This window comes from Poecilia formosa, unplaced genomic scaffold (assembly GCF_000485575.1).
Source record: "Poecilia formosa unplaced genomic scaffold, Poecilia_formosa-5.1.2 Scaffold140, whole genome shotgun sequence".
NCBI classification, from domain to species: Eukaryota; Metazoa; Chordata; class Actinopteri; order Cyprinodontiformes; family Poeciliidae; genus Poecilia; species Poecilia formosa.
This window is the reverse complement of record NW_006800079.1, coordinates 1,232,121-1,259,255: the sequence shown is the minus strand read 5'-3', so window position 1 is coordinate 1,259,255 and position 27,135 is coordinate 1,232,121. Positions and strand designations below refer to the sequence as shown.

At 36.5% G+C, this 27,135-nt stretch overlaps 1 protein-coding gene across 1 annotated transcript in view; it reads right to left on the bottom strand.

Annotated features, from left to right (window-relative positions):
* Positions 1–27,135, bottom strand: part of LOC103145332 (partitioning defective 3 homolog B-like) — a 219,865-nt gene that overhangs the window by 64,191 nt on the left and 128,539 nt on the right. The window contains exons 20-21 of the mRNA XM_016676721.1: positions 15,217–15,327; positions 14,612–14,995 (exon numbers count right to left, since the gene is read on the bottom strand). Coding sequence (XP_016532207.1) covers positions 14,612–14,995; positions 15,217–15,327 — 495 coding nt within the window. The remainder of the gene's footprint in view (positions 1–14,611; positions 14,996–15,216; positions 15,328–27,135) is intronic.

Genomic DNA, 27,135 nt, shown 5'->3' with positions numbered 1-27,135 from the left:
TAAACAAGTGAAAAAAGACATACTTAAAACATATGCACACACACAAATGAGAGGTATTTTTTAAGATTTACGACACAGCATAAATAGAGGAGAGCAGTGTTAGGGATACATCAAAATGATAAACATTTTTTAGTTTGTGATCCTAAACACGTCCAGGATCACAAACTAAAAACATAGAAAGGTCATTGACTGGCTTTGGTTGAAAAAGGAATCTCAACTTATTATTACATTTAACTTTACAGCATCACATATTAAATATTACTCTCCAACTTTAGGTTATTTTAATTTATTTTTTTTACATTAATCAAAGTAAAGCAAATATTTCACAAAAGTAAAAACTTTTTCCTTCTTGGTCTCTTTCTTAAAGTCCCCGCACACACCAAAGGAACCACAGCCAGATCAATCTTTGGTTCCCGCTCTGTCACACCAATAATAATTCCATAAATGTTTAAAACTCCGAATGGGAAACTCGCCATAGCTGGTAATAACCCTGCCATTAATAATTAAGACCTCTGTTCCATTAATAACACGGTGACAGACGCCCAAAGAAATATCAGTATCCACTGTAAAGTAAAGAAATATGTCCTTGTCATTGTAATCTATAAATATTTACCACATTGGTTGGATCATTTTTTATCTGGAGTTACAGCCCTAAAAACTGTCTTCTGGCATATTTTAAATCAGCATTTGGAACTGACTCGTGATCACAGGACATGTATATTTAACATCCATTTTTAATGTTGTAATGCAAGACCTGCCAAGCTCTCCAGTAAGCCAATCCATTCAGGAAAAAAGATAAAATATGTTGGTTTAAATTCCCCAAGAGATGCTTTATTCATTTTATCAGTGTTGCCCATTCGCTATTAATACATTTAAAATGTATTATCAGCTTAGTTTACCTAAAGATGACTTAATAACCACATCCATAATTTAGATGTAGTGAATATATTAGCATCGTCTGAGTGGTATGTAAAGAAACATATTTTATGGATACAAAAAAAAAATGGAGATGAGGATAATATAGACACACTGAGAGAAAAGACAAGCAAGGCACATATTATTAGCTTTCTATAACAGATGAATTTGAGCTTGAAGGTTTAATAAATCTGACAGGAACTGGCCAAAGGCAGGTGTGGTCTGGTGTATGTGACACACATGCAGCTACAGTAATGGTTCATGCAGGGGATGGGTGCACAACAAACAGGGATGGACAAACACACAGGTGATTTATCACCTCCTCCAAGAGGTGACACATGGGAAATATGTCACTCAGATTGTTGGCTCTGTCTGATTTACACACCAGACTGAAAGTGAGATTACAGCGCGCATCAAAATGAGAATCTAAACCAAACAATGCAAAAAGGCGGAAACTTTTAGAAGTTCTCTTACTGACGTAAAGCGGCACAGTTATGCCTCTGTTCAAGCCAGATGAAAATCATGTTGTTTTCTCAAGGTTCTTCTCAAACTTTTGGAAAACAATTCTGACTTTCTGAGAAATTTTGTTTTTTTTCCACATTTTGGACATTTGGTTTCCTGCCCCTGATTTACAACCCAGGATCCAATAAATAGAAACATTTATCAAGTCTAGCCGATGCAAACCATTTGCAACTCGTCTTGAGTCAGGTCACAGCTGTCAGCTACAAATAGCACAAAGTGAAGTGACCAGACAAGGTGGTTTTCAAAAACTTTCCGAGTCCCAAAAACACTTCATGTGCCTCTTTTGAACAGTCTATACCTCACCAGTACCATTCAACAATAGATTTGGTCAACTGCATCTAAACACAAGTAATTAAAAGTACTAATGTACTTTTGTTAATGTAACTCTCTGAAGCATAATTGCTAAACAAGATATAATCACTAACATCATTCCACAATAGTTCAATGGTCCCTCCATGATGGTGTTATAGTCTGGAAATAAGAGCAGTGCATCCATGCTTCAAGTCTACATCATGGATTTGGTATCAGCAAATCCACAACATTCTCCCTCCTTGATAATAGAGCGTTAGATGACCACTAGACACTCAAAAGGGATCTTTCAAACTCCATCAGGCATAATAACATCCCCCAGAAGACCTTACCACAACCCTGCAAAACTGCTAAAGATTTTGGATTATTCTTATGAGAATGGTTATTATTCAAGGTAAGGTCACCTTTGAAGAGAATAAACAAGAGTTTTTGTGACTGATTTGAAATATAAATTGATAGAAAAGGATTTTACAATGAGAAACATGTGCAGAGTAGCTGACCTTCAGGAAAAAAAAAAACAAAATGTTCTTTTATTAGCACAAACTAATGATAGCTATTTCAAAAGAAAAAAAAAACAATCAATGCGGTTTGAAACCATAAACTGAAATTGATTTGAAAGCTTGGGAGATGTTACGTTCTGCTTGGAAATGATTCATAAAAGGTAAAAATTTGCATTAATCAATTGAGAAGACAAAAGACTACCCTACAGAGGACTTTCTCAACCTTTAAAAGCAAGGGCAAACTATGACTAATCCTTATTTAAATAAGGCATGAATCATAAATCCATGTTTTCCATTTTGGACAATGTTCCAAACTGGAAATAAAAAAAAAAAAAGCTTAAATTTATTGAATTTTAAAAGTAAATGCTAAAAATTATGTGTTTTTGAATCAATAAGAGCAGCAGACACCCAGCTTCATGGTAACTGATGTTGACAAGCTTTTTCTTTTTACACGTTAAACATCCAGTCATCTGCGTGTTCTCCCTGGTGTGTAGTCGCTAGAGCAGAGGATCATTATCAGCTCTGTCTAACAAAGATCAAGTCGACCACAATAACAGACACAGGTCAATGCATCAGCTCTGCAGCCAGCTGTATCTTCTTTCTGCATCTTCCACTCATCTGCTTGGTCTCATATTCAAACGACATCGGTTGCTAGAAACAAAACAAAAGAACTAAACTAATTAGAGTGAGAAATATCCCCTCATTTGCCTGCAAGGATGTGGGATTTTATTAACTTTATCAATTTCCTTTATGATGACTGTCTGAGTGAAGTAAATCTTCACAATTTGCAGATTCTTTGCAATCTATTTTGAGTTTTTCAGCAACTTTGGTTTTTCTGTTTCCCCCTCTCTCCTTCTACTAACCTAATCATTTATCTCCACCTTGATAACATTCATCTCTCTATCCCTCCTACTTCATCTTAATCTCTTCATCATCTGCTCATCTCCGTCTCCGTCGTCCTGCCTCCGTCTCCCTCCCTCGTCTCGCCTTTCATCTCATCTTTTTCTTCCTAATCTCCCGAGCTTGTGCTTGGGCTCTAATTAGCCGACATCTCTGCTAATGAAGTTTGACAACAAAAGACCACCAATGCTGGCAGGTGGGTCAGAGGGGAGGAAACAGAGGGGCGAGAACAGAGGCGGAGAGGGAAGCTTTGTGAAAGAAAGACTCCGTAACAGTGTGGCAGTGTTTTCGGTGTAAGCCTGCTACATGCGCTGCCAGGCCTCTGGGTTCCTATCTTTTCTTCTGCAGGCTAACAGGAAGTGACACGTGTTTTTAAAATGCAGCTGACAGGATATGACATGGCCTCTAATACAGCGTGGTCTACGCACGGGGAGTAATTAGCGCTCTATCGACTGCCATGACATCAATCAGACTAGCTGTCCAAATGTCGTACTCAAGAGAGGCACCCGCGGTGGCAGAGGAGGGTGGCATCCTGTCGTGATGAAAATCAGTGTCTGTGCGAATGTGGCAGGGACTGAATACTAACTGGCATGACATTATTTGGACAAGCCATCTGTATGTGCAGGCGTATACATACATATGTGTGTGTGACAGGCAGATTCAGAGGGAGCGCTACAGGTGGTCAACCCGCTGCCACTAAATCATGCGGGCAGCCTGTCTAGCCAGACTTTCCCCTTTGACTTAACAGTTGTGTGTGTGGCTAAAGGCCTGCTTCCTGCAGGTCTCAGCAAATAATAGCCTTCAATAGCAGCAGACCAATGCAGTGGCTCTCAAAAGGTTTGCACACCTGTTAAAATGCCAAAGGAAATGAGAGCAAGATAAATAATTGCAATACTTTGTGTAATGTGACATTTCTTCCCACCAGAGCAGCAGGGATTCCCAACATGAACTGTTTTTGCTCTAGATGTGAGAAGTTCTGCATATGTCTGGACTGAAGACTGATTTTTCCAATGTAGAGGTTAAGACTGAGGTTAAATTAAACAAAGCTTCAGCAAAGTTTTAGTTTATGAGTATGCTCACTTATGCAACCACATTAATGAAGTTCTTTTTAAATGATTGTGATTTTTAATTGATTTATATGTTTTAATATTATATTGAAAAGGTTTTAAAATGAATAATTATAGTCACATTTTTTTAAGTCACAAAACCTGGCAAATTACCATGGGCTGCTACAGGGTAGAGCACTGATCTATAGTTCCATTAAAGTGGCTCTTTAAGGCTTTTAATGTTATAAATAATAACAAATGGATGTTTTTGTGTTTGCAACTTTTTAATGGAGTAATCACATTGAAGTTCCACAACAGCCTGACAGTAAAAATACCAATAATACGGTTTTAGATCTCTTTTTTAGACTAGAAACTATGGGCTATTTTTACAAATATCAATTTACACAAATATTAAAATCCCATTAAAAGAACATTTATCAAAAATGCTTTCAAATGTGAGAAAAAACAAAACAAAAACAAAACAAAACAAGCAGACAGATTTGACAAAAACATTTTAGTACCATAAGTACTAAATATAGCCAGCTACAGGTGGGAGTTAGTCACTTAAACTCCTTTTTTTTCACATTTTTGCAGGAAATTTGCAGTAAACAATTAATGTGGGAATCTGTTTATTTTGCATGAATTTCCAGAATCACAAAAAAAATCATGGGGACTGACTTATTAAACACATAAAAGATGCCTTTTTTAAAAGGCCATTACAGGTTTGCAGCTCTAAAAGAGTTTTAAAGAAGCAGAGTAAAGGCAGACATGCCTCTGTGGAGGGTGAGGGTTGCAGACCCCTGGGTTAGACACACACCATACTTGACTATAGCTGCTGATCATCCCCGCTCTTTATGATTTTATGATTTTTTTTTATTCATCTCCTTGATCCAAATCACTTTTGACTTATACACAAGTACATCAGGAGGGTACATCATCCTTCTAATCAAAGCAGTTTTTGTGTTTGTCTTTATTAAAGATGTGAAAACATGAAAATAAAATGTTGGTCCTACCCCAATCCATTTGTCTGACTAGTTTCTCTGTAAAACCTGGTCATGATGCCCTTGAGCGCCTAACAAGAAGGCAGCTAGAATCTGGAAAACACTGCACCTCACATCTGAACGTTTTCTTCAGGTCAAAATGAGCTGTGGATGAAGAGTGAACTCAAGAATGCTTTTGAATGAGGTGAAATGTCAAGAACCATGAAAGGATACCCAGTCACCTTCTGCTGAAGCACTTAAGTTGCAGTTCATTTCAACCTGAGAAACCGATGGAGATTTCAATTCTGACTGTTAAGGTGCCCCTTGTTTAGTAACATGTAACATGCAGTATTTTTCTCAGGTTTTTATTTTTCAAACATTTTATTATATGGAGTGGAGAAATTTTGCTAAAACAATGGAGTCACAATTAAAGAGCCTGAAATATTTCATACGGGTGTAAGTCACAAAAGCCAATTGCTAAAAAAGCAAAAATGTGGTAGAAAAAGGTGAACTAGCAAGCAAAATCCAGAGATGAAACAAAGGATGTGAAAAAATACATATTATTAAGCATAATCTGTGATGGTAAGGGTCTGTTTCTCTTTCAAAGGCCCAGTAAGTTTTATCAGGAAGTATGGCATCATAGAGTCTTCGATAATACCCAACAACTTTAAATGTCAAAATTGGTGGCGTATGTATGAAAACTGAAAATGGGTTGTCATCAGGTGATCCAGAGGTTAATAATCCAAGACATACTGTCAAATCAGCACTGGAATTGTTCCACAAACACAAAGTCGACCTACTTCCATGGCCATCTCAGGCACACATGCAGTCCAACAGCTTGAAGAAACCGACACTGTGAGAAAAAGGTTGATCTGAGAAAATACATACATCAGTGACAGCTCAGGTCGCTGTGGTGAGCTGTCAACATGATGCAAACACGCACACTGAGCCATATGCACGCTACACATAAAAATAGAACAGATGACAAAACAGTGGGGACTTCTATCCTGGCAGTGAAAAATAATCCAAATAGTGAAATCAAGAAAAGGCAACCAAACAGAAGTTGTGATGGCTTAAAGATGGATTACAACAGCAACAATAGGTAAGAGAAATACACAATTCATCACTATATCTGTAAAGTTGGCTAAAAGCTTGTGGAGTACTACAGGTGGCCCTGGAGATATGGCCCTGGTAACACGCAGCCACAGTACAGGCACAGTCGTGCACTTGTCAGTGTTGCTCTTATAGAGTTAATAAATTGTACCCTTAATGAAAGTTAAGGGGAAAAAAATCATATAACTGTTTAGATTTCTTATTACTCTACCATATTTTACATCCACATCTAGCCCGTTTGTAAAATGTGGCTCATCAAAGACGAGGACTCTGATAATAGTACGTATCAATAAGGTTCCACACTGCTTCTCATTGAGGTAGTTGAAAGATGCCTTACAATGAGATTCATGTACTTTATCTTTGTAACTTGCTGCTGTTATTAAGCCACTGTCCCATTCTTTATCTTTCCATGTATGATAGAGTATCTAAAAACATGGGTTATACTGGCCTAAATGATAAGAAATTAAGTGCATTATTTTTAAACATCACATCTTCTAAGTGTGTAGTGCTTTTGATGTTAATCTGATTTCTATAGTGTATGTACACTTAAATAAAGGGAATAAAAATTACACTTCAACTGCATTATAGGGAATGTGTTACTTGGGCCATGATATCATTTCATTTTACAAAATCATCGCTTGATGAGCTCAGTCGTTTAAAAAGTTATTAGCTGGAGCCAGTTCAAGCATGAAGAGACTAAATTGTCACCAATGCAGACAGAGCAACTAGTATTCAATGTTCTAAACTCTACAAAATGGCAGAAAAACACTTTGAGTGTTTTGTCTACAGTCATGATTTTAGCTACGAAGAATTAGCAACTTAAAACTTGTTAACTCTATAATTTAAGTAATTCACCAGACTTGAGGTTTATAGTCCCTGCATGGGAACGTAGAATTGTGATGCAAAACAGAAAGAAAAATTAACAAAGCTGGCCCTGAGTGTACATTTTTGACATATAAAAGTGTTATTTTATGAGTCCAAGTGTATGCGCCCATGTGTACTTTTACCATGTGCGTGCTCTTCGGAGGGCGGATGTCCTTTGCATGGAATTTATTTTTCATTGAGAACTACTTGTGCAAATACAAGAGGCGGAAATCATAAATGAGAGGAAGAGAGTGCAACAAGGGGGAAGAGAGACCTAGAAAGGATCTATTGAAGGAAGGAGTGCAAAGGGGGGAGGAAGGGATGGTGCACACGAGTGCCTCTTGAGAGCTTTCTCTTATTAGCCAGGCTGAATCACACGCTTTGAATCCGGAAAACACACACTTTAGCCATTTTCTTGTCTTTCTCCCCATTACCTCCTCCCTGCCCCCACAAAGCAACCTCTTCAGATTCTTCCGTTTTAGTTCTTCCCATATTCACTACTTTTCACTCCTAACATCTCAGTTTAGTTTATTCTTTACTTTTTTCTGCCTTCGTTTCTATTTTTTTTTTCATTTTAATTTGCTTTCTCCAGCCAGAATATTCATTCACCGGCTCCTGTCGTCATTCTTTGTGCACATCCTCACTTCATTGGCCTCTTTATCCCTTCCCATCTGTTGATTCTCGTCAAATCTCATTTATCCACTCCACAAGCTAAATTGTGACCACCAATCTTATATTTCTTATTTCTTATATTTCTCTGCATCTCAAAATATGTCATGAATTCCTTTCTCCAAAATTTTTCTTTCAGTTTGTGTATTGTTCATTATTCATTTTACAAAATACTCCATTTAATGCTCTTTAGAATTAAATCATTCCTCTTCTTGCTACTTTTTCCGCCTGTTTCCCTTCACGTCAAGTTGTTTAAGTATTGAGAAATACGTCTCAGACAGGTATAAATGTAGAGAAATGTATTGCATTCTGTGAAACCTCCAGTCTCGTCACCTCTTTGAGGTATGTGCGATGGATATCCTCCTATTATGTCCAAAAAACATCTGTGGGATCCCCGTTTAGCTTGTCAACAAATTATCTATGTTACAGTGTGTGTGTGGGAAAGCAATGTGAGAGGGTTATTTAGCTAAGGCAGCCAATCTGTCTACGCCACTGAAACGCTAGACAGACATGAAACAGTATATCAGTCCATTACCAAGGTATCAAAAAATGAATTAGTTAAAGCACCCGTGCTTCTAGAGTCAAAGAAAATGACCCGGCACCTACCAAGCATGGGCTTCAATACTTGGATGACACTCAGTACGATCAATGTGAAATGCAGGTCTGAGTTGTTTGCATCCATTTTTAAATGTGTAGAATTATCTTTAAGGACATATGTAAGACTTCAAATACAAGTGTGTAGCCAAATTGTTGCTCAGCCATACAAAAATATTAAAAGTAAAATTCAGATTTTTTTCAAACTCTTCTACAACAATTTTATAATTTTAAAGCTAGGAGAGACAACATTGCTTATATATATATATATATATATATATATATATATATATATATATATATATATATATATATAATTTTCAAATTGATTTATCAGATAATTTTTCATCACATAAACGGACAGACTTAAATTGCAACTTTAGAAACTTTAATTAGTATAATTAAAAAAGTAAGATGTAGACCAAAAATTGCTACATAAGTTCTTAAACCAGGCTAAATCAGTTTTCAGTGCAACAAAAAAAAGTTAACAAAATGATCTGGGTTACTAAAAAAAGAAGAAAAAAAAGAGTTCAAATATATGGCAAAAGCATTCTACTTGATAATTACCTTCAAGACTAGATTGATGTGGAAAATCTCAGACCTACAAGGCGGGTATATATATGCATGCAAAAGTCCATGTGTTTAACAAAAGAGACAGAAAAAGGGATAGGTTTTTGCTTTGCCTCATGAGCCAACGGGAGGAAGAGAGATCATCTCAAGCAAGTCGCCAAGCAACACTGAAAGTTTCTGTCTCACTACATGTATGTAGATAATTTTCTATTTTAGTAAATGTTTAACAAAAACAGCTTTAAGGTAAAATTTGTATTTGTTTTTGATTATTATATTGTCTAATCTAGTTTGAGGGAATCATTTCCATCAGTCCCCTAACGCTAAAAAGGAGAACAGAATCAATGGATTTGGGTGTATTACAAAATCTTTGGAAAATGAAATACAATTAAATTATGAATAATAACAAAAAAAAAATCAAAAAAATATCAAACTTCTAAAAAAAACAATATTTTCACCAAGATGGTCAAAAACTGGTTTGTTCCCATGTGTAAAATAGAAGAAGGTTGAAATGAAATGGAAATGCTTGGGTATAAAATAGGTGTCTAAGTCAGCAAAAAGGTGAATTTGCAATGTACCCACTTAAAGGCATCATCAGATTACTCACATCTTGAAGCATCACTGAATGTCTTTAGACTGACATAATGTGATACATTCTGAAAAGCAAACATAAGTTATTAGGAAGGCCAACACATCCAAAACACCCAGTTGCATGAAATACTAAAAGGAATTAATGTTCTAATGTACCAAATATTTTTTTCAATTAACAAAACCCATTTTTGTTCTAATTAAATGCAAAACAAACCACCCTTACGAGGACCTGCTTTTATTTCATGCTTTTTCTTTGTTTCTTGTTCGCTGCTTATCCTTTACACATGTACTACAATGCCCCTCCTTCCTGCTCTGCCAAGCTCACTTCACTTTGGTCTCTCAAGGCTGATTGTTTTCTAATTGGTGGAGTGCCAGAGGTCGTGGTTGTTATGGTAACCTGTGAGGGGTACTTGGACGGGTTGGCTGGTGGTGGATGGGTGACGGTAGGAGGGGGGGCAGCTGTTCATGAAAACGGAGGGCTGCTCTCATCCAAGGCTTAGCAGGTCACTTCAGAAAATAGACTGGATAAGTGTTTGTACATTTTCTCCTGGTGGAAACTGATTTCCATATTATAAAGACGCTTTATTAAGTCTACGGTTCTCTTAAGAAATGTTTGAGGTTTTAAAATGAATGCTACAACTAGACTGAGGCTGGGTTTACTTATTCCTTTCGTTGTCAAGTTGGAGAAAATACTACTTTATAAAGTCAATGACCAACAAGACACCGTCAAATTTTAAATTGATATGATTATTTAAAATAAACTTTGCTTACATTATGAGTTTAGATGATGGGTTATTTAACGGGCACTTCTAAGAAAAAAAAGAGAAGAAAAATGTAAAAACATGGGAAATAATATGAAAAAGGTTACTGGCAGACAAACAGAGAAAGTATGATTGGAAGGGAATAAATAATGGATGCATGAATACATAAACTCTGTATGAACTTTAAGGAAATTGCATTTTCTATGCGTGTATGCGATGCACACACTTTGCAAATCTGCAGACACAGTGTGTCCATTGAGAATGAAAATAAATGCTAAATTGATCAGCTATCACACCTGAGGTGCAAAACATGGTTCCTATAAGTTCCTATAAGTTCTCCATCTGTCTTCAGCCCCTTTTAAAGTAAACATAGAAACATTCACTGTGGATTCATAGCAGATATTTCTGAAGATGTCAACCTATTGAAACCATATTGTCAACATAACATTATAGAACACAATGTTGACAAAGCAGTGAACTACTATTATTGATGGTATAACCTGGTCATCCAGTATATGACCAGGTTATACCATCCTTCTTTGGGCACTTAGTGTTGCTGAACCCAAGTTTATGGCACTGCAACCTCTGCACTGCTTGTACAGTAGGTACTAGGCATGATGGGTGCATTACTTCATCTGCCACTCTTCTTACCCTGATGTGCCCATCACTTTTGAAGACAGTAAGTCTGGATTCATCAGACAATATAACCATCTATCCATCACCTACAGATTCCAATCTTTATGGCAAACCGAAGCATTTCTCTGAATATCCTCACTAATTAGTGGTTTTCTTATGGCTATACAGTTGTTCAGTCCCAATCGTTTTTTCTTCAATATTTGTTTGTATTAGGGTGTATTAAGGTGTTCAGGTATTAAGAAACTTTGACTGTTTTTGGTTAAGCATCAGTAGTAGCAAAATTGTATTTTTTTGTTGTTTTTTTTCATGCTGCAGGGATAGAATTATATTTTTTCCAGTTAATTTCTGGAGTCTGCTTAATTTCTGGAGTCTGTTTACAATGAATCCAAAGCAGAAAAAAACAAACACTGTTATGAAGAATGTCTTTGTTTTTTTTCCCATATGATATGATTTTTGTGAAAATCATGAACATTAAAATTTAAAGATACTATGCAACTGATTCAGGATTAGTCAGATAAATTAGCAATACATTTTGACATTTGGTCCTGGGAATAGCTTGGAACTACATTTTTTATGCCCCGTTTTCTTTTTTCAAACCAATAATTACAGGAAGTGTAGGATTCCTAGTATAAAACAAACATACACAGGCTTAAATATATGCCCATGAGAATAAGATGCTATATACACCAAAGATGAACAGTTTTGATCAAGATTAATTGAGCATTCTGTTATGTATCACATTCTGTCATGATGCACATGTCTTTGGTGTTCAGTTAGATCTTGTCATAGTCAGTTCTTTATAATTGTCATTCAGGTCTTTCCATACAAACTAAACATTTTGATTGTAACTGCAGCAAAACAGTTTAACTCCTCTATGTGTTTAACTCCCAGACCTGAGTTTAGACATTAGGGAAACTACAAATAGGCAACAAAATGTTTTTGTTGTTGTTGTTTTTTGGTTACATTACAAGCATTTACTGTGGTAAACAGGTTTCTTAAAATGAACAATATTTACATATAGATATCATTCTCATTATCATCAAGAATGATACATGTATTTAAAAAAATCCCACAAAGTATTTATTTTTTTGTCAACAAAAATATTTGCCATCAAACAGTTTATTTTTTAAGTCTTCCCATAAACACCCAACAGTATGTTCACATACAATTTATTTGTAGCCTGTCATTGCTCACAAAACACCTTTTCTGAGCATGTGGGTGTGCATTTTAGTGCACATGTCTAAGCAGCCATGCTTCACTGCTTTGCTAATGTACTGATGGAAGGGAGTCCTTGGCGATCCTGTTTATCTCTGTATCCCACATGCCTCCGGTGGCTCTGACCTCCGTTAATGCACACATACAGACACCGCTGCTGACACACCACCTTCTTTTTCCAGCCACATCGATTGCTGTCAGCCAATACCTGGACTTCCTTTAGTCTGCATCATCAGGTTTCAGGAAGTGATGATAAATGAACAGCACTATCTGCCAAGACTGCCGGTCATGGTTAAACGACTCCAAAATCGAGACCTTCTCTGACTTTTGCAACTTCTTTTGAGAAAATATGGGCATCTTGGAAAACAAACACTGAATATTATAAAATAAAGAAGGAACTAAGCAACAAAGCGCCAGTATGTGTAGAAATAAGTCAAGAAAAATACCCTCTGATAATGAGTATATCAGACTTGTTATAAGGTGCAAATAAAATAAAGTGCTTTCATAAGAAAGCATTTCAAAATGGCTGGGATTAACATACTTAACAGGAAATATCAGCATGCAAGCCAAAGCAAGCTGAGTACATTTACATAATCCAAATTACATGTAGGGAGACCAGGGATTATGGGACAAGAGTGTAAACCCGGAGTTAAGGTCAAAGATGTAGATTTTCATAAAATATGTCACATATTCTTTATCCACATGTAACTGAAATGGAAATGACTTTATTTAAACATTCATTACCTGCTAAACCACATTTTCTACCACCTTAAAATAAAACATGCACTGGTGAGCACAACTCTCATACTTAATATGAATCCCATAATCTATTGTAGAAGTCAAGCTCAAGGCACTGAAATATATACGATTTTGCATGAAGAAAACAATACAAGAAAGGCTGCCAGGAAACGGCTCCATGGAGGATGGAGCTGTCCATCAAGGTGGTTGGCGTACTCACTTTTCTGATAGGTACACAAGGTGAGAAGATGAGTGTGTGTGTGTGTTTGACCTAGAGTGTATGTACTGGTAGATATGTTCCAGAATTAGAGAACTGTCACTGATATGATAAAATGTAAAGAAGGAGGAGTATCATACTGAAGCTTCAAGCAGAAAATTCACTCTCTGATCATACCAAAAGTAAGCTTTTGCTAGACAGCAGGGAGAAAAATATTAGCATGAGTTACACTGATGGAGTGATGCAACAATCGAGAGAAAACAACAGAGTAAGTCTGGGTTCTGGTTACTTCTTATTTCTATAGTTTGGATTAATTCATGACAAACCTATTCACCAACAATAATGAGTCATACAGTCATTTGTCCTGAGAAATGTTGGACTTGTGTTTTGATATGATGTTTAAAAGTCATTTTCTATAATCTACTCATGTCATTTGTGGTTAATTAAAAAGTCGTGGGCTAAACCTATCCAGAATTAAAATATATATATGACATGCTAAAGTCAAACCAAAAGGTTTTTTTTGTTGCCACATACACAGTTTTACAATTGTCCAAGTTCTTTTTTTTTTTTAGACATTTTCGATTCCACATTTACCACAAGACTTTCATGGATGTGCTTCTTTTATCAGAAATGCAGTATCTAGTGCAAGACTTAGAGCATTGATCCACCCTAGAATAAGTTTGGCATTAAAACAGAACATCAACAGAAATCTATAGAGAGACTGGAAGCTTTAATTGAGAATTTTTTTTAAGTAAACCTGCAAGATTGCAGAGTTATTGTGTATTGTGCTGAGATCATAGGTTCCAATTAACATTTTCACCAATTTTTTCTTTCTTCCTTTTTATCATGATACCCCCACCAGTCTCCATCAGCTTTAGGATCTGCATCAGTAAATCACACATTTTTAAATTATATGTTAACAGAAAAAAAAATAGCGCATGGAGATCTTGAATGCAGCCTATGAAATATGGAAACAACTTTCTTTGTAACACTTGGTATTATGCATACTGAGCATGACGAAGATGCACACATTACGTAAAGTATTTTGTTTGCATTACTAAAATGGGAAAATATGTCAATATTAATACTGTTAGACATATTAAGTTATAATTTTGCTACAAAAATTGGGCTAACTGATGTGAGGATTCTAAATGTTACCACTTTAATATAAACCAAACCAAAAATATGTTTTCCCATTCAGCGTTTTTAAATAACCCAGGCCACCATGTCTACTTAAATCTGTTAATAAAATGCAACAACGGTTTTCCTTTTCATTAATATTATTATTTCATTCTTGGTTTCACATAGTGTCTGTTTTTCAATCATCCATTGGATTTTGTAATTTTTGTGTGTGATAAAATATAGAAGGTTATGTGGTTCTATGAGCTTCGAAAATCAAAATACCATCTATATAAAAAAAAAAGATGGTGACCTTGAACAAAAGTGCTTCACAGATAAAGTCGCTGAACCCTACCTGTCACTTGGAGGCGCTGGGGAAGGAGTGTGCGGCGACGTAGCTCCAGAACCTCTAGGCTTGTTAACTTTGGCATACAGCCTATCGATGGGGTCATCATCAGGGAGAACTCCAGCATCGTTAACATGCTTCCCATGTCCTGGGAAGCTGGGAGGGCCCTGTGGCGAAGCCGAGCGGGCATGAGCGTGCTGAACTGAACTGTAGAGAGGTGACTGCGGCAGCGGCGGTGGCCCTGAACCCATCTCTCGGTCCCTGAAGGTCTGTATCCTGGCATAGTTTGGGTCGGCATCGTCATCCTCGAAGTGTGGATATGCTGCCCCACCACCGCCACCCTGCTGGTCTCTGGGCAGTTTTTCCTGCAGCTCAGGATGCACAGCTTCAATCCTTAAAGAGAAACAAAGGAACAATTACTCCCTGTTACAGAGCAGCAGTAGGTACTTTAGTAGGCTACTAATAATTCACAAACAAGAACTGTCACAGAGAAAGAGCTTTACCAAAAGCGTGCAGCGGAACAAAGTTGTTAGCAAGGAAAAAGTAGAAAATCCTGTGATCAAAGAACAAAGTGTGATAAGTTTGCTAATCGTATTTTAGAGAAGGTTCCTGACCTTTCTCTCTCTTCTCTCATCCTTTCAAGCTCCAGGTCACTCAGAACGTCTGATTTTTGTCGTTGCACAGCAGCTTTTGCCTCCTTCTTCTCCTCCTTTTTCTTTCCAAACCTGGACACAAATAGAACATGAAATGCAGAAACAACATGTTGACAAAAAAATCATGTTGACAAAAATNGAAAAAAAAGAGTTCAAATATATGGCAAAAGCATTCTACTTGATAATTACCTTCAAGATTAGATTGATGTGGAAAATCTCAGACCTACAAGGCGGGTATATATATGCATGCAAAAGTCCATGTGTTTAACAAAAGAGACAGAAAAAGGGATAGGTTTTTGCTTTACCTTATGAGCCAACGGGTTTTCTTGTTAATTCACATGGAGGAAGAGAGATCATCTCAAGCAAGTCGCCAAGCAACACTGAAAGTTTCTGTCTCACTACATGTATGTAGATAATTTTCTATTTTAGTAAATGTTTAACAAAAACAGCTTTAAGGTAAAATTTGTATTTGTTTTTGATTATTATATTGTCTAATCTAGTTTGAGGGAATCATTTCCATCAGTCCCCTAACGCTAAAAAGGAGAACAGAATCAATGGATTTGGGTGTATTACAAAATCTTTGGAAAATGAAATACAATTAAATTATGAATAATAACAAAAAAAAAATCAAAAAAATATCAAACTTCTAAAAAAAACAATATTTTCACCAAGATGGTCAAAAACTGGTTTGTTCCCATGTGTAAAATAGAAGAAGGTTGAAATGAAATGGAAATGCTTGGGTATAAAACAGGTGTCTAAGTTGGCAAAAAGGTGAATTTGCAATGTACCCACTTAAAGGCATCATCAGATTACTCACATCTTGAAGCATCACTGAATGTCTTTAGACTGACATAATGTGATACATTCTGAAAAGCAAACATAAGTTATTAGGAAGGCCAACACATCCAAAACACCCAGTTGCATGAAATACTAAAAGGAATTAATGTTCTAATGTACCAAATATTTTTTTCAATTAACAAAACCCATTTTTGTTCTAATTAAATGCAAAACAAACCACCCTTACGAGGACCTGCTTTTATTTCATGCTTTTTCTTTGTGTCTTGTTCGCTGCTTATCCTTTACACATGTACTACAATGCCCCTCCTTCCTGCTCTGCCAAGCTCACTTCACTTTGGTCTCTCAAGGCTGATTGTTTTCTAATTGGTGGAGTGCCAGAGGTCGTGGTTGTTATGGTAACCTGTGAGGGGTACTTGGACGGGTTGGCTGGTGGTGGATGGGTGACGGTAGGAGGGGGGGCAGCTGTTCATGAAAACGGAGGGCTGCTCTCATCCAAGGCTTAGCAGGTCACTTCAGAAAATAGACTGGATAAGTGTTTGTACATTTTCTCCTGGTGGAAACTGATTTCCATATTATAAAGACGCTTTATTAAGTCTACGGTTCTCTTAAGAAATGTTTGAGGTTTTAAAATGAATGCTACAACTAGACTGAGGCTGGGTTTACTTATTCCTTTCGTTGTCAAGTTGGAGAAAATACTACTTTATAAAGTCAATGACCAACAAGACACCGTCAAATTTTAAATTGATATGATTATTTAAAATAAACTTTGCTTACATTATGAGTTTAGATGATGGGTTATTTAACGGGCACTTCTAAGAAAAAAAAGAGAAGAAAAATGTAAAAACATGGGAAATAATATGAAAAAGGTTACTGGCAGACAAACAGAGAAAGTATGATTGGAAGGGAATAAATAATGGATGCATGAATACATAAACTCTGTATGAACTTTAAGGAAATTGCATTTTCTATGCGTGTATCTACCGATGCACACACTTTGCAAATCTGCAGACACAGTGTGTCCATTGAGAATGAAAATAAATGCTAAATTGATCAGCTATCACACCTGAGGTGCAAAACATGGTTCCTATAAGTTCCTATAAGTTCTCCATCCATCTTCAGCCCCTTTTAAAGTAAACATAGAAACATTCACTGTGGATTCATAGCAGATATTTCTGAAGATGTCAACCTATTGAAACCATATTGTCAACATAACATTATAGAACACAATGTTGACAAAGCAGTGAACTACTATTATTGATGGTATAACCTGGTCATCCAGTATATGACCAGGTTATACCATCCTTCTTTGGGCACTTAGTGTTGCTGAACCCAAGTTTATGGCACTGCAACCTCTGCACTGCTTGTACAGTAGGTACTAGGCATGATGGGTGCATTACTTCATCTGCCTCTCTTCTTACCCTGATGTGCCCATCACTTTTGAAGACAGTAAGTCTGGATTCATCAGACAATATAACCATCTATCCATTCCTCCAGCTTCCAATCTTTATGGCAAACCGAAGCATTTCTCTGAATATCCTCGCTAATTAGTGGTTTTCTTATGGCTATACAGTTGTTCAGCCCCAATCCTTTTTTCTTCAATATTTGTTTGTATTAGGGTGTATTAAGGTGTTCAGGTATTAAGAAACTTTGACTGTTTTTGGTTAAGCATCAGTAGTAGCAAAATTGTATTTTTTTGTTGTTTTTTTTCATGCTGCAGGGATAGAATTATATTTTTTCCAGTTAATTTCTGGAGTCTGCTTAATTTCTGGAGTCTGTTTACAATGAATCCAAAGCAGAAAAAAACAAACACTGTTATGAAGAATGTCTTTGTTTTTTTTCCCATATGATATGATTTTTGTGAAAATCATGAACATTAAAATTTAAAGATACTATGCAACTGATTCAGGATTAGTCAGATAAATTAGCAATACATTTTGACATTTGGTCCTGGGAATAGCTTGGAACTACATTTTTTATGCCCCGTTTTCTTTTTTCAAACCAATAATTACAGGAAGTGTAGGATTCCTAGTATAAAACAAACATACACAGGCTTAAATATATGCCCATGAGAATAAGATGCTATATACACCAAAGATGAACAGTTTTGATCAAGATTAATTGAGCATTCTGTTATGTATCACATTCTGTCATGATGCACATGTCTTTGGTGTTCAGTTAGATCTTGTCATAGTCAGTTCTTTATAATTGTCATTCAGGTCTTTCCATACAAACTAAACATTTTGATTGTAACTGCAGCAAAACAGTTTAACTCCTCTATGTGTTTAACTCCCAGACCTGAGTTTAGACATTAGGGAAACTACAAATAGGCAACAAAATGTTTTTGTTGTTGTTGTTTTTTGGTTACATTACAAGCATTTACTGTGGTAAACAGGTTTCTTAAAATGAACAATATTTACATATAGATATCATTCTCATTATCATCAAGAATGATACATGTATTTAAAAAAATCCCACAAAGTATTTATTTTTTTGTCAACAAAAATATTTGCCATCAAACAGTTTATTTTTTAAGTCTTCCCATAAACACCCAACAGTATGTTCACATACAATTTATTTGTAGCCTGTCATTGCTCACAAAACACCTTTTCTGAGCATGTGGGTGTGCATTTTAGTGCACATGTCTAAGCAGCCATGCTTCACTGCTTTGCTAATGTACTGATGGAAGGGAGTCCTTGGCGATCCTGTTTATCTCTGTATCCCACATGCCTCCGGTGGCTCTGACCTCCGTTAATGCACACATACAGACACCGCTGCTGACACACCACCTTCTTTTTCCAGCCACATCGATTGCTGTCAGCCAATACCTGGACTTCCTTTAGTCTGCATCATCAGGTTTCAGGAAGTGATGATAAATGAACAGCACTATCTGCCAAGACTGCCGGTCATGGTTAAACGACTCCAAAATCGAGACCTTCTCTGACTTTTGCAACTTCTTTTGAGAAAATATGGGCATCTTGGAAAACAAACACTGAATATTATAAAATAAAGAAGGAACTAAGCAACAAAGCGCCAGTATGTGTAGAAATAAGTCAAGAAAAATACCCTCTGATAATGAGTATATCAGACTTGTTATAAGGTGCAAATAAAATAAAGTGCTTTCATAAGAAAGCATTTCAAAATGGCTGGGATTAACATACTTAACAGGAAATATCAGCATGCAAGCCAAAGCAAGCTGAGTACATTTACATAATCCAAATTACATGTAGGGAGACCAGGGATTATGGGACAAGAGTGTAAACCCGGAGTTAAGGTCAAAGATGTAGATTTTCATAAAATATGTCACATATTCTTTATCCACATGTAACTGAAATGGAAATGACTTTATTTAAACATTCATTACCTGCTAAACCACATTTTCTACCACCTTAAAATAAAACATGCACTGGTGAGCACAACTCTCATACTTAATATGAATCCCATAATCTATTGTAGAAGTCAAGCTCAAGGCACTGAAATATATACGATTTTGCATGAAGAAAACAATACAAGAAAGGCTGCCAGGAAACGGCTCCATGGAGGATGGAGCTGTCCATCAAGGTGGTTGGCGTACTCACTTTTCTGATAGGTACACAAGGTGAGAAGATGAGTGTGTGTGTGTGTTTGACCTAGAGTGTATGTACTGGTAGATATGTTCCAGAATTAGAGAACTGTCACTGATATGATAAAATGTAAAGAAGGAGGAGTATCATACTGAAGCTTCAAGCAGAAAATTCACTCTCTGATCATACCAAAAGTAAGCTTTTGCTAGACAGCAGGGAGAAAAATATTAGCATGAGTTACACTGATGGAGTGATGCAACAATCGAGAGAAAACAACAGAGTAAGTCTGGGTTCTGGTTACTTCTTATTTCTATAGTTTGGATTAATTCATGACAAACCTATTCACCAACAATAATGATTCATACAGTCATTTGTCCTGAGAAATGTTGGACTTGTGTTTTGATATGATGTTTAAAAGTCATTTTCTAGAATCTACTCATGTCATTTGTGGTTAATTAAAAAGTCGTGGGCTAAACCTATCCAGAATTAAAATATATATATGACATGCTAAAGTCAAACCAAAAGGTTTTTTTTGTTGCCACATACACAGTTTTACAATTGTCCAAGTTCTTTTTTTTTTTTAGACATTTTCGATTCCACATTTACCACAAGACTTTCATGGATGTGCTTCTTTTATCAGAAATGCAGTATCTAGTGCAAGACTTAGAGCATTGATCCACCCTAGAATAAGTTTGGCATTAAAACAGAACATCAACAGAAATCTATAGAGAGACTGGAAGCTTTAATTGAGAATTTTTTTAAAGTAAACCTGCAAGATTGCAGAGTTATTGTGTATTGTGCTGAGATCATAGGTTCCAATTAACATTTTCACCAATTTTTTCTTTCTTCCTTTTTATCATGATACCCCCACCAGTCTCCATCAGCTTTAGGATCTGCATCAGTAAATCACACATTTTTAAATTATATGTTAACAGAAAAAAAAATAGCGCATGGAGATCTTGAATGCAGCCTATGAAATATGGAAACAACTTTCTTTGTAACACTTGGTATTATGCATACTGAGCATGACGAAGATGCACACATTACGTAAAGTATTTTGTTTGCATTACTAAAATGGGAAAATATGTCAATATTAATACTGTTAGACATATTAAGTTATAATTTTGCTACAAAAATTGGGCTAACTGATGTGAGGATTCTAAATGTTACCACTTTAATATAAACCAAACCAAAAATATGTTTTCCCATTCAGCGTTTTTAAATAACCCAGGCCACCATGTCTACTTAAATCTGTTAATAAAATGCAACAACGGTTTTCCTTTGCATTAATATTATTATTTCATTCTTGGTTTCACATAGTGTCTGTTTTTCAATCATCCATTGGATTTTGTAATTTTTGTGTGTGATAAAATATAGAAGGTTATGTGGTTCTATGAGCTTCGAAAATCAAAATACCATCTATACAAAAAAAAGATGGTGACCTTGAACAAAAGTGCTTCACAGATAAAGTCGCTGAACCCTACCTGTCACTTGGAGGCGCTGGGGAAGGAGTGTGCGGCGACGTAGCTCCAGAACCTCTAGGCTTGTTAACTTTGGCATACAGCCTATCGATGGGGTCATCATCAGGGAGAACTCCAGCATCGTTAACATGCTTCCCATGTCCTGGGAAGCTGGGAGGGCCCTGTGGCGAAGCCGAGCGGGCATGAGCGTGCTGAACTGAACTGTAGAGAGGTGACTGCGGCAGCGGCGGTGGCCCTGAACCCATCTCTCGGTCCCTGAAGGTCTGTATCCTGGCATAGTTTGGGTCGGCATCGTCATCCTCGAAGTGTGGATATGCTGCCCCACCACCGCCACCCTGCTGGTCTCTGGGCAGTTTTTCCTGCAGCTCAGGATGCACAGCTTCAATCCTTAAAGAGAAACAAAGGAACAATTACTCCCTGTTACAGAGCAGCAGTAAGTACTTTAGTAGGCTACTAATAATTCACAAACAAGAACTGTCACAGAGAAAGAGCTTTACCAAAAGCGTGCAGCGGAACAAAGTTGTTAGCAAGGAAAAAGTAGAAAATCCTGTGATCAAAGAACAAAGTGTGATAAGTTTGCTAATCGTATTTTAGAGAAGGTTCCTGACCTTTCTCTCTCTTCTCTCATCCTTTCAAGCTCCAGGTCACTCAGAACGTCTGATTTTTGTTGTTGCACAGCAGCCTTTGCCTCCTTCTTCTCCTCCTTTTTCTTTCCAAACCTGGACACAAATAGAACATGAAATGCAGAAACAACATGTTGACAAAAAAATCATGTTGACAAAAATACTGTCTATAATAAAAAAAAATAATTTATTACAAACATATTATGATGTCTATAATAAAAGAGATGTTTACCCTTTTTCTACTTTTGCAAGTCAATCAAGATAGCGTTTCTTTTTTTTTTTTTTTGCCAAAGCCCAAGTAAATCAGCTGACTTATTCAAATTTCTATTTTTAAACTGATGAAAATCTGTCAAGTTGCGTGGGGATCAGCTGTTAACAACCCTTTTCTGTTCCTGCCACAAGTTCTCTGTCAGGTTGAGGTCTGGGCTTTGACTGGTCCACTCCAGAACATCCGCCTTGTCGTCTCTAAGCCCTGTCTGTGTAGGTCTAGCTGGATGCGTCGGGCCATTGTCTTGCTGGAAATCAAATGTTCCCCGAAACCGCAGTTCTTTTGCAGATGGAAACAAATTGTCGTCCAGGATTTCTGCCAAACAAAACGTCTTGTCTGATGGCCAAAATGCTTGTTTTTGGTCTCATTGAACTAAAATACATTTCTTCCCTTTGACTATACAGTCTAGTGTCCTTTCAGTGGAATATTAGTTTTGCTAAACAAGTATTTAAATTTTAGGTTTACAAAAAGAAACTGCACATTTTATAACCTTGGTTGCCTAGGCCGTATTTCCTGCTAAAGTTTTCTCATTTTTTAAACAAAAGTTTTTACAAATCGTATTATCTTGATAAACTCAGGTCCTGTGAGGAAATGTGTCATTCCAATCTCATTGAAAGTTCTCCATTTTGTAATTCAAAAGTTCAAATGTACAACATGCTTTTAATGCTCTGTCTAAATGTATTTTAAAAAAGCCAAAGCTTATTAAACTTTAGAGCACAGCTACGCAGCGGGTGCGACATACTGAATTGAGCCAGTCAAACCTGCTAAATAGTTAATATGTCCAACACGCCAACTGTGACCTTATAACACAGCTAATGTTTTATTTATCAAGTGAATATATTGATGAATTATCCTTTTGTCTACATTTCTGCTATGTAATACCGTGGACATTTTTGAAGTATCGCTCCCCCTGCTTATGTATTATTTAAAAGCAAATCCAGTGCTACATTACACTGGGACTGGCTTGGTGTTTTGGTTTTAATAAAAACAAAAGTGCAATTTGAACACTGGGGTAATAGGTTTCTTTGAAATGCCTAATGTGGACTGGGGGGTAAAGCCTATTTACCACCCATGGAGGAGTGGCTCGATTGGCAATGAAGGGCTCCAATCATCTGTGTGTATTAGCAGCATGTGTGTGTATTTGCCACGCAGGGGACAAGCCTTACTTTAATTACAGCTACCTACAGAGGCTTACCCTTTCTTTCAAATCTCTCCTCCCTGCACTTACCACTCCTTTTGCCATGGTTCCTTTTCAAAATTGTCACTTCTTTATAGCAGAGCTGTTTCTTTTCACTCACTTTCTTCACTTTACTTTTTTCCCATGTGTACATTAACTCAGTTTCAACAAATCTTTCCACTCTTTATCAAGTTTTCCTCCCTTGAACTTCACCCTGACCCTCTCTAGAGTTGAGATACCTACCACGACTGAGAATCTGTACCTGCAAACTGTGCAAAAGTAACAATGGCATATTGCAATATTTCCCCTCTATAGCAACTAAACACATCAATGTTGGGATTCATGGCATTGAGTCTGTTGCTGTAGAAAGAACGAAATAATGTATCACTGCTTTTACAGTTTAACAGGAATTCACCAGTTTGCTCAGATTGTGAAATAAACTCTGGGGATTAGGATTTACAAGTTTGACTGTAATCTGGTCTTCCTTCTCCAATTAGAAGAAGCTTTTTCTTTGACTTTCAACCTAGTAGTCAGTTATATATAAATAATACTAAAAAACATTCAAACACTTTACTTTTGTGCCATAAAATTCAATCTGACCCTTTAGCAAATTATGTCTAATTTGTAACCAAGTCTGTACCCTTCCAAAAAATAAAAACAAAAAAAATCTACATTATAGGCATCTGCATAATGTTTTACTTCTTTAGGTAATCAAGTAAGGTCACAGGTTTTTGAACTCAAGCTTCTTGGCACACAGCCTGCTTCTACAAGCATTTGCAAAAGAATAGGTGCCTTTTAGGAGCTCAGTGACTTTCCAGACAAATACAGTGATACAATGAGCCTAACTACTGCAGTGTCATCAGGACTTTTCCTTAGATGGCTGAAATCACTACTGTAGAAGAAAGGATAGGGAACATAAAAATCACAGAATGGGGCCCACAGATGCTGGGGTACTTGTTGTGTAGAGGAACCTTCAGTAAGGTCAGTAGCTGAAGATCTAAGAAGTTCACATGTTTGTTAAGGATAAGTCATTCCTGCAAAATCCACAACTCAATTCAATCTGCAAGGTTTCCTTGAATTATTACAAATACTGAATTTGTATTGCATTATAATTTGAACTGAGGTAGACTGTATGTGGCTAGATTTAAATCTGACCATATGTCTGGACTGCATATGATTGAATTGGAATGATTTGAATTTAACGTGGACTAGCACAGATTCGTTAAAAATGCTGTCTGCATTGGTTTGAGATGATGTTTGTGGTGAAAAAGTACCAAATAAAGGAAGTGGATTTAACTAAAAACAATACAATATGATAATGCAATCACACTGCTGATGAGAGATAACAGAGGGAATACTAAAACCAGGTTAAGTTCTCAAATAGGAAACTGAAAGCCAGATAATGACTCTTTACTGCAGTGTAATGAACAATCAGTTTCTGCTGAGGTTTCAGATGCTACAGCCAGAATTTGGGATTAAAAGCATGAATCCCCAAACCTTTCCCGTCTTCTGTGAACAATTCAGGATAGTGGTGGCAGTAGTAAATCGATGTACAGAGTGCTTTCTTGGCAAGGTTGAAGCCCCATAATGCTGATCAATCATCATTCGAATGCCACCGCCTATCTGATTATTGTTGCTGACCATGGCTATCCTCTGTGGTGACCATTTATGTTATTATTGTTGTATGTGTATAGTATGACAATAAACCTGAAGGCTCTGGTGCTTGGGTTAGTGTTTCTGTGACAGTTTGTTCAGTGATTGTTATTCTTCATTGTTCTGCGGAGAAAAAAACAAAACAAAAACAATATCCTCTTCTTGAAGTCTTTTCTTATTTCTGCTTTGGATGATACATTCGTGTGATATTTTGCTTTGAAACTTGTGAAATTTTATTACCTGAAAACTGTATGTTTACACAAACAAAAGCAAAACATTATTGTTATAAAGTTATCCAAACCCCATGTTTGGGTTAACTATAGTTAACTGTATGTTGTACTATAGTGGACTCCTGCTATTCAAGGAGTTGGCTAAAATCCTCTAACATGAAAATGCTTATTACGAACCAATGTAATAGTACAAATACCAAAAATACTATTAATATACATTAATACACCCAGTAGAACTCTGTCTGAACGGCATCGGGAAACTAACATCCACACTTATCCTCATCTCAACTATTGGGACTACAGTCAGTCAGCATCAGTCAAGAAATTTGGTTCTGATAGGAACATGACAGTATATCAACAATATTTTGTTCTTTTTTTTGTTAAAAAATTACCTTCTTGTTTAAATTTAGTTGAGAAATATTCCTGTGTGAAAGCTAATTTTATTCCAATTTGATTATTTTATGTTACTAACAGTTCTGTCCTTTGTAATGGACATTGAGGACAATGCTTGGATCTCTTCTGCTAATGTTGCTCATGTCCGGTTCTGGGAAACTTTTCATATTCCTATGTTAACTGTCGGGAACACTGGCTTTGACCTGAAATGAAAATGTGTCTCAGCAGGAAAAATATATAATTCTTGTCATGTTTGCTTTTTTTGAATAATTTCTTGAAGTTGTTAGAGCTGCCTGACAGCAGCTCCAGTTAAAATTTCTTTCATTTCAAACATCTTTTGTCCAACAAGAACTATTATTTAAATCACATACCATTAGCTAGATGTAACCACTGCACAAGTCTATGTGAAAGAAGTGACTCAGGACAGACTAATTTACCTGTGGTTTCCATTTTCAAGTTCTTTTATTCCTCTCAGTTTAAATGACGGATTAAATGTGAGGGCAGAGAGAAGAAGTGGTCATACAAAAGTGAACCAAAATTAAAAATGATTAATAAACAACCACTTCTAGCACAACAAGACCATCCAGAACAAATTTACACGTGAGAACATCATGGCTCGAACACCATTTCACAAGGAATATGAGAGTAAGATTAACAGATGATTAGCAGCCAGTTAGGAAGAATTTATTACCTCTTGTCCTGTCATTAGAGGGAAGAGAGCGGTGACTAATGAATACTAATAAGCTAAAACCACAATCTGCGTAGAAGGCTTTTTATTAGGGGAAAAACATTTAACCAAGCTTCTTAGCGCCTCTCCCAGCAGAAGAAAATGACATGACAAAGAAATATTTAAGAACTAATCCGTATTTTTCCTAAATACTTACTAAATTAAAAAAGGAAAGAGAAAAAGCATATAGTGTACTATCAATATCAACATAAAAATGTCCAAATAACTTCAAAAATAACAATTACATCTTTTTGTAAAGTGTATTAGGAAGAAAAAAATCTGAATATTTAAATACGTATATAAATTTGGCATTTAAGATAGAAAAAAAAAAAATAAAAAATTTTCTTTGTCTGTAAATATGTTCTACCCAGAACTCCTCAAGTGAGTTCTGGGTAGTTCTCGTTTCACCTGGTACAAATTTATTCCTTAAAAAAATATATATAAATAAATAAATCTGCTATTACACTGTGTTAATGTTAAGTTTAAGCAGAAAGAAAATAATCGATAATTGATTACTAAAACAACCATTAGCTGCAGCTCTAAACTCATACAAACAGTAAGAAATTTAACAGTCAAGCAAACGGGTCTTCTTTAAACCTTGCAGAAAAACATGCAGATATATATGGATGCTTAGCACACAAAGGACTGACAAATGTGCTTCTCCGATTCGTCGATGAGGAGAAAACTCACTAACAAGGAAAATTAGCAGGAACATCTGTGACTCTCACTTCACCCATTATGTTTATTCTCGTCCCCTTCTCTCCCTCACTCGTTCTGCTGCTGCTTAGACACGCCCTGCATTGCTATCATTGGCAAATGGATCCCAAGGGAACGGGTGATTGACAGACGCGTTGCGATGCAGAGCACATGTGCGCACACCCATACACACAAACGCAGATGATTGGCAGGCGCGACATCAGACTGTGACATCCCAATGACTTCCTGTCACCATGCTTGATTGGCAGAGTCC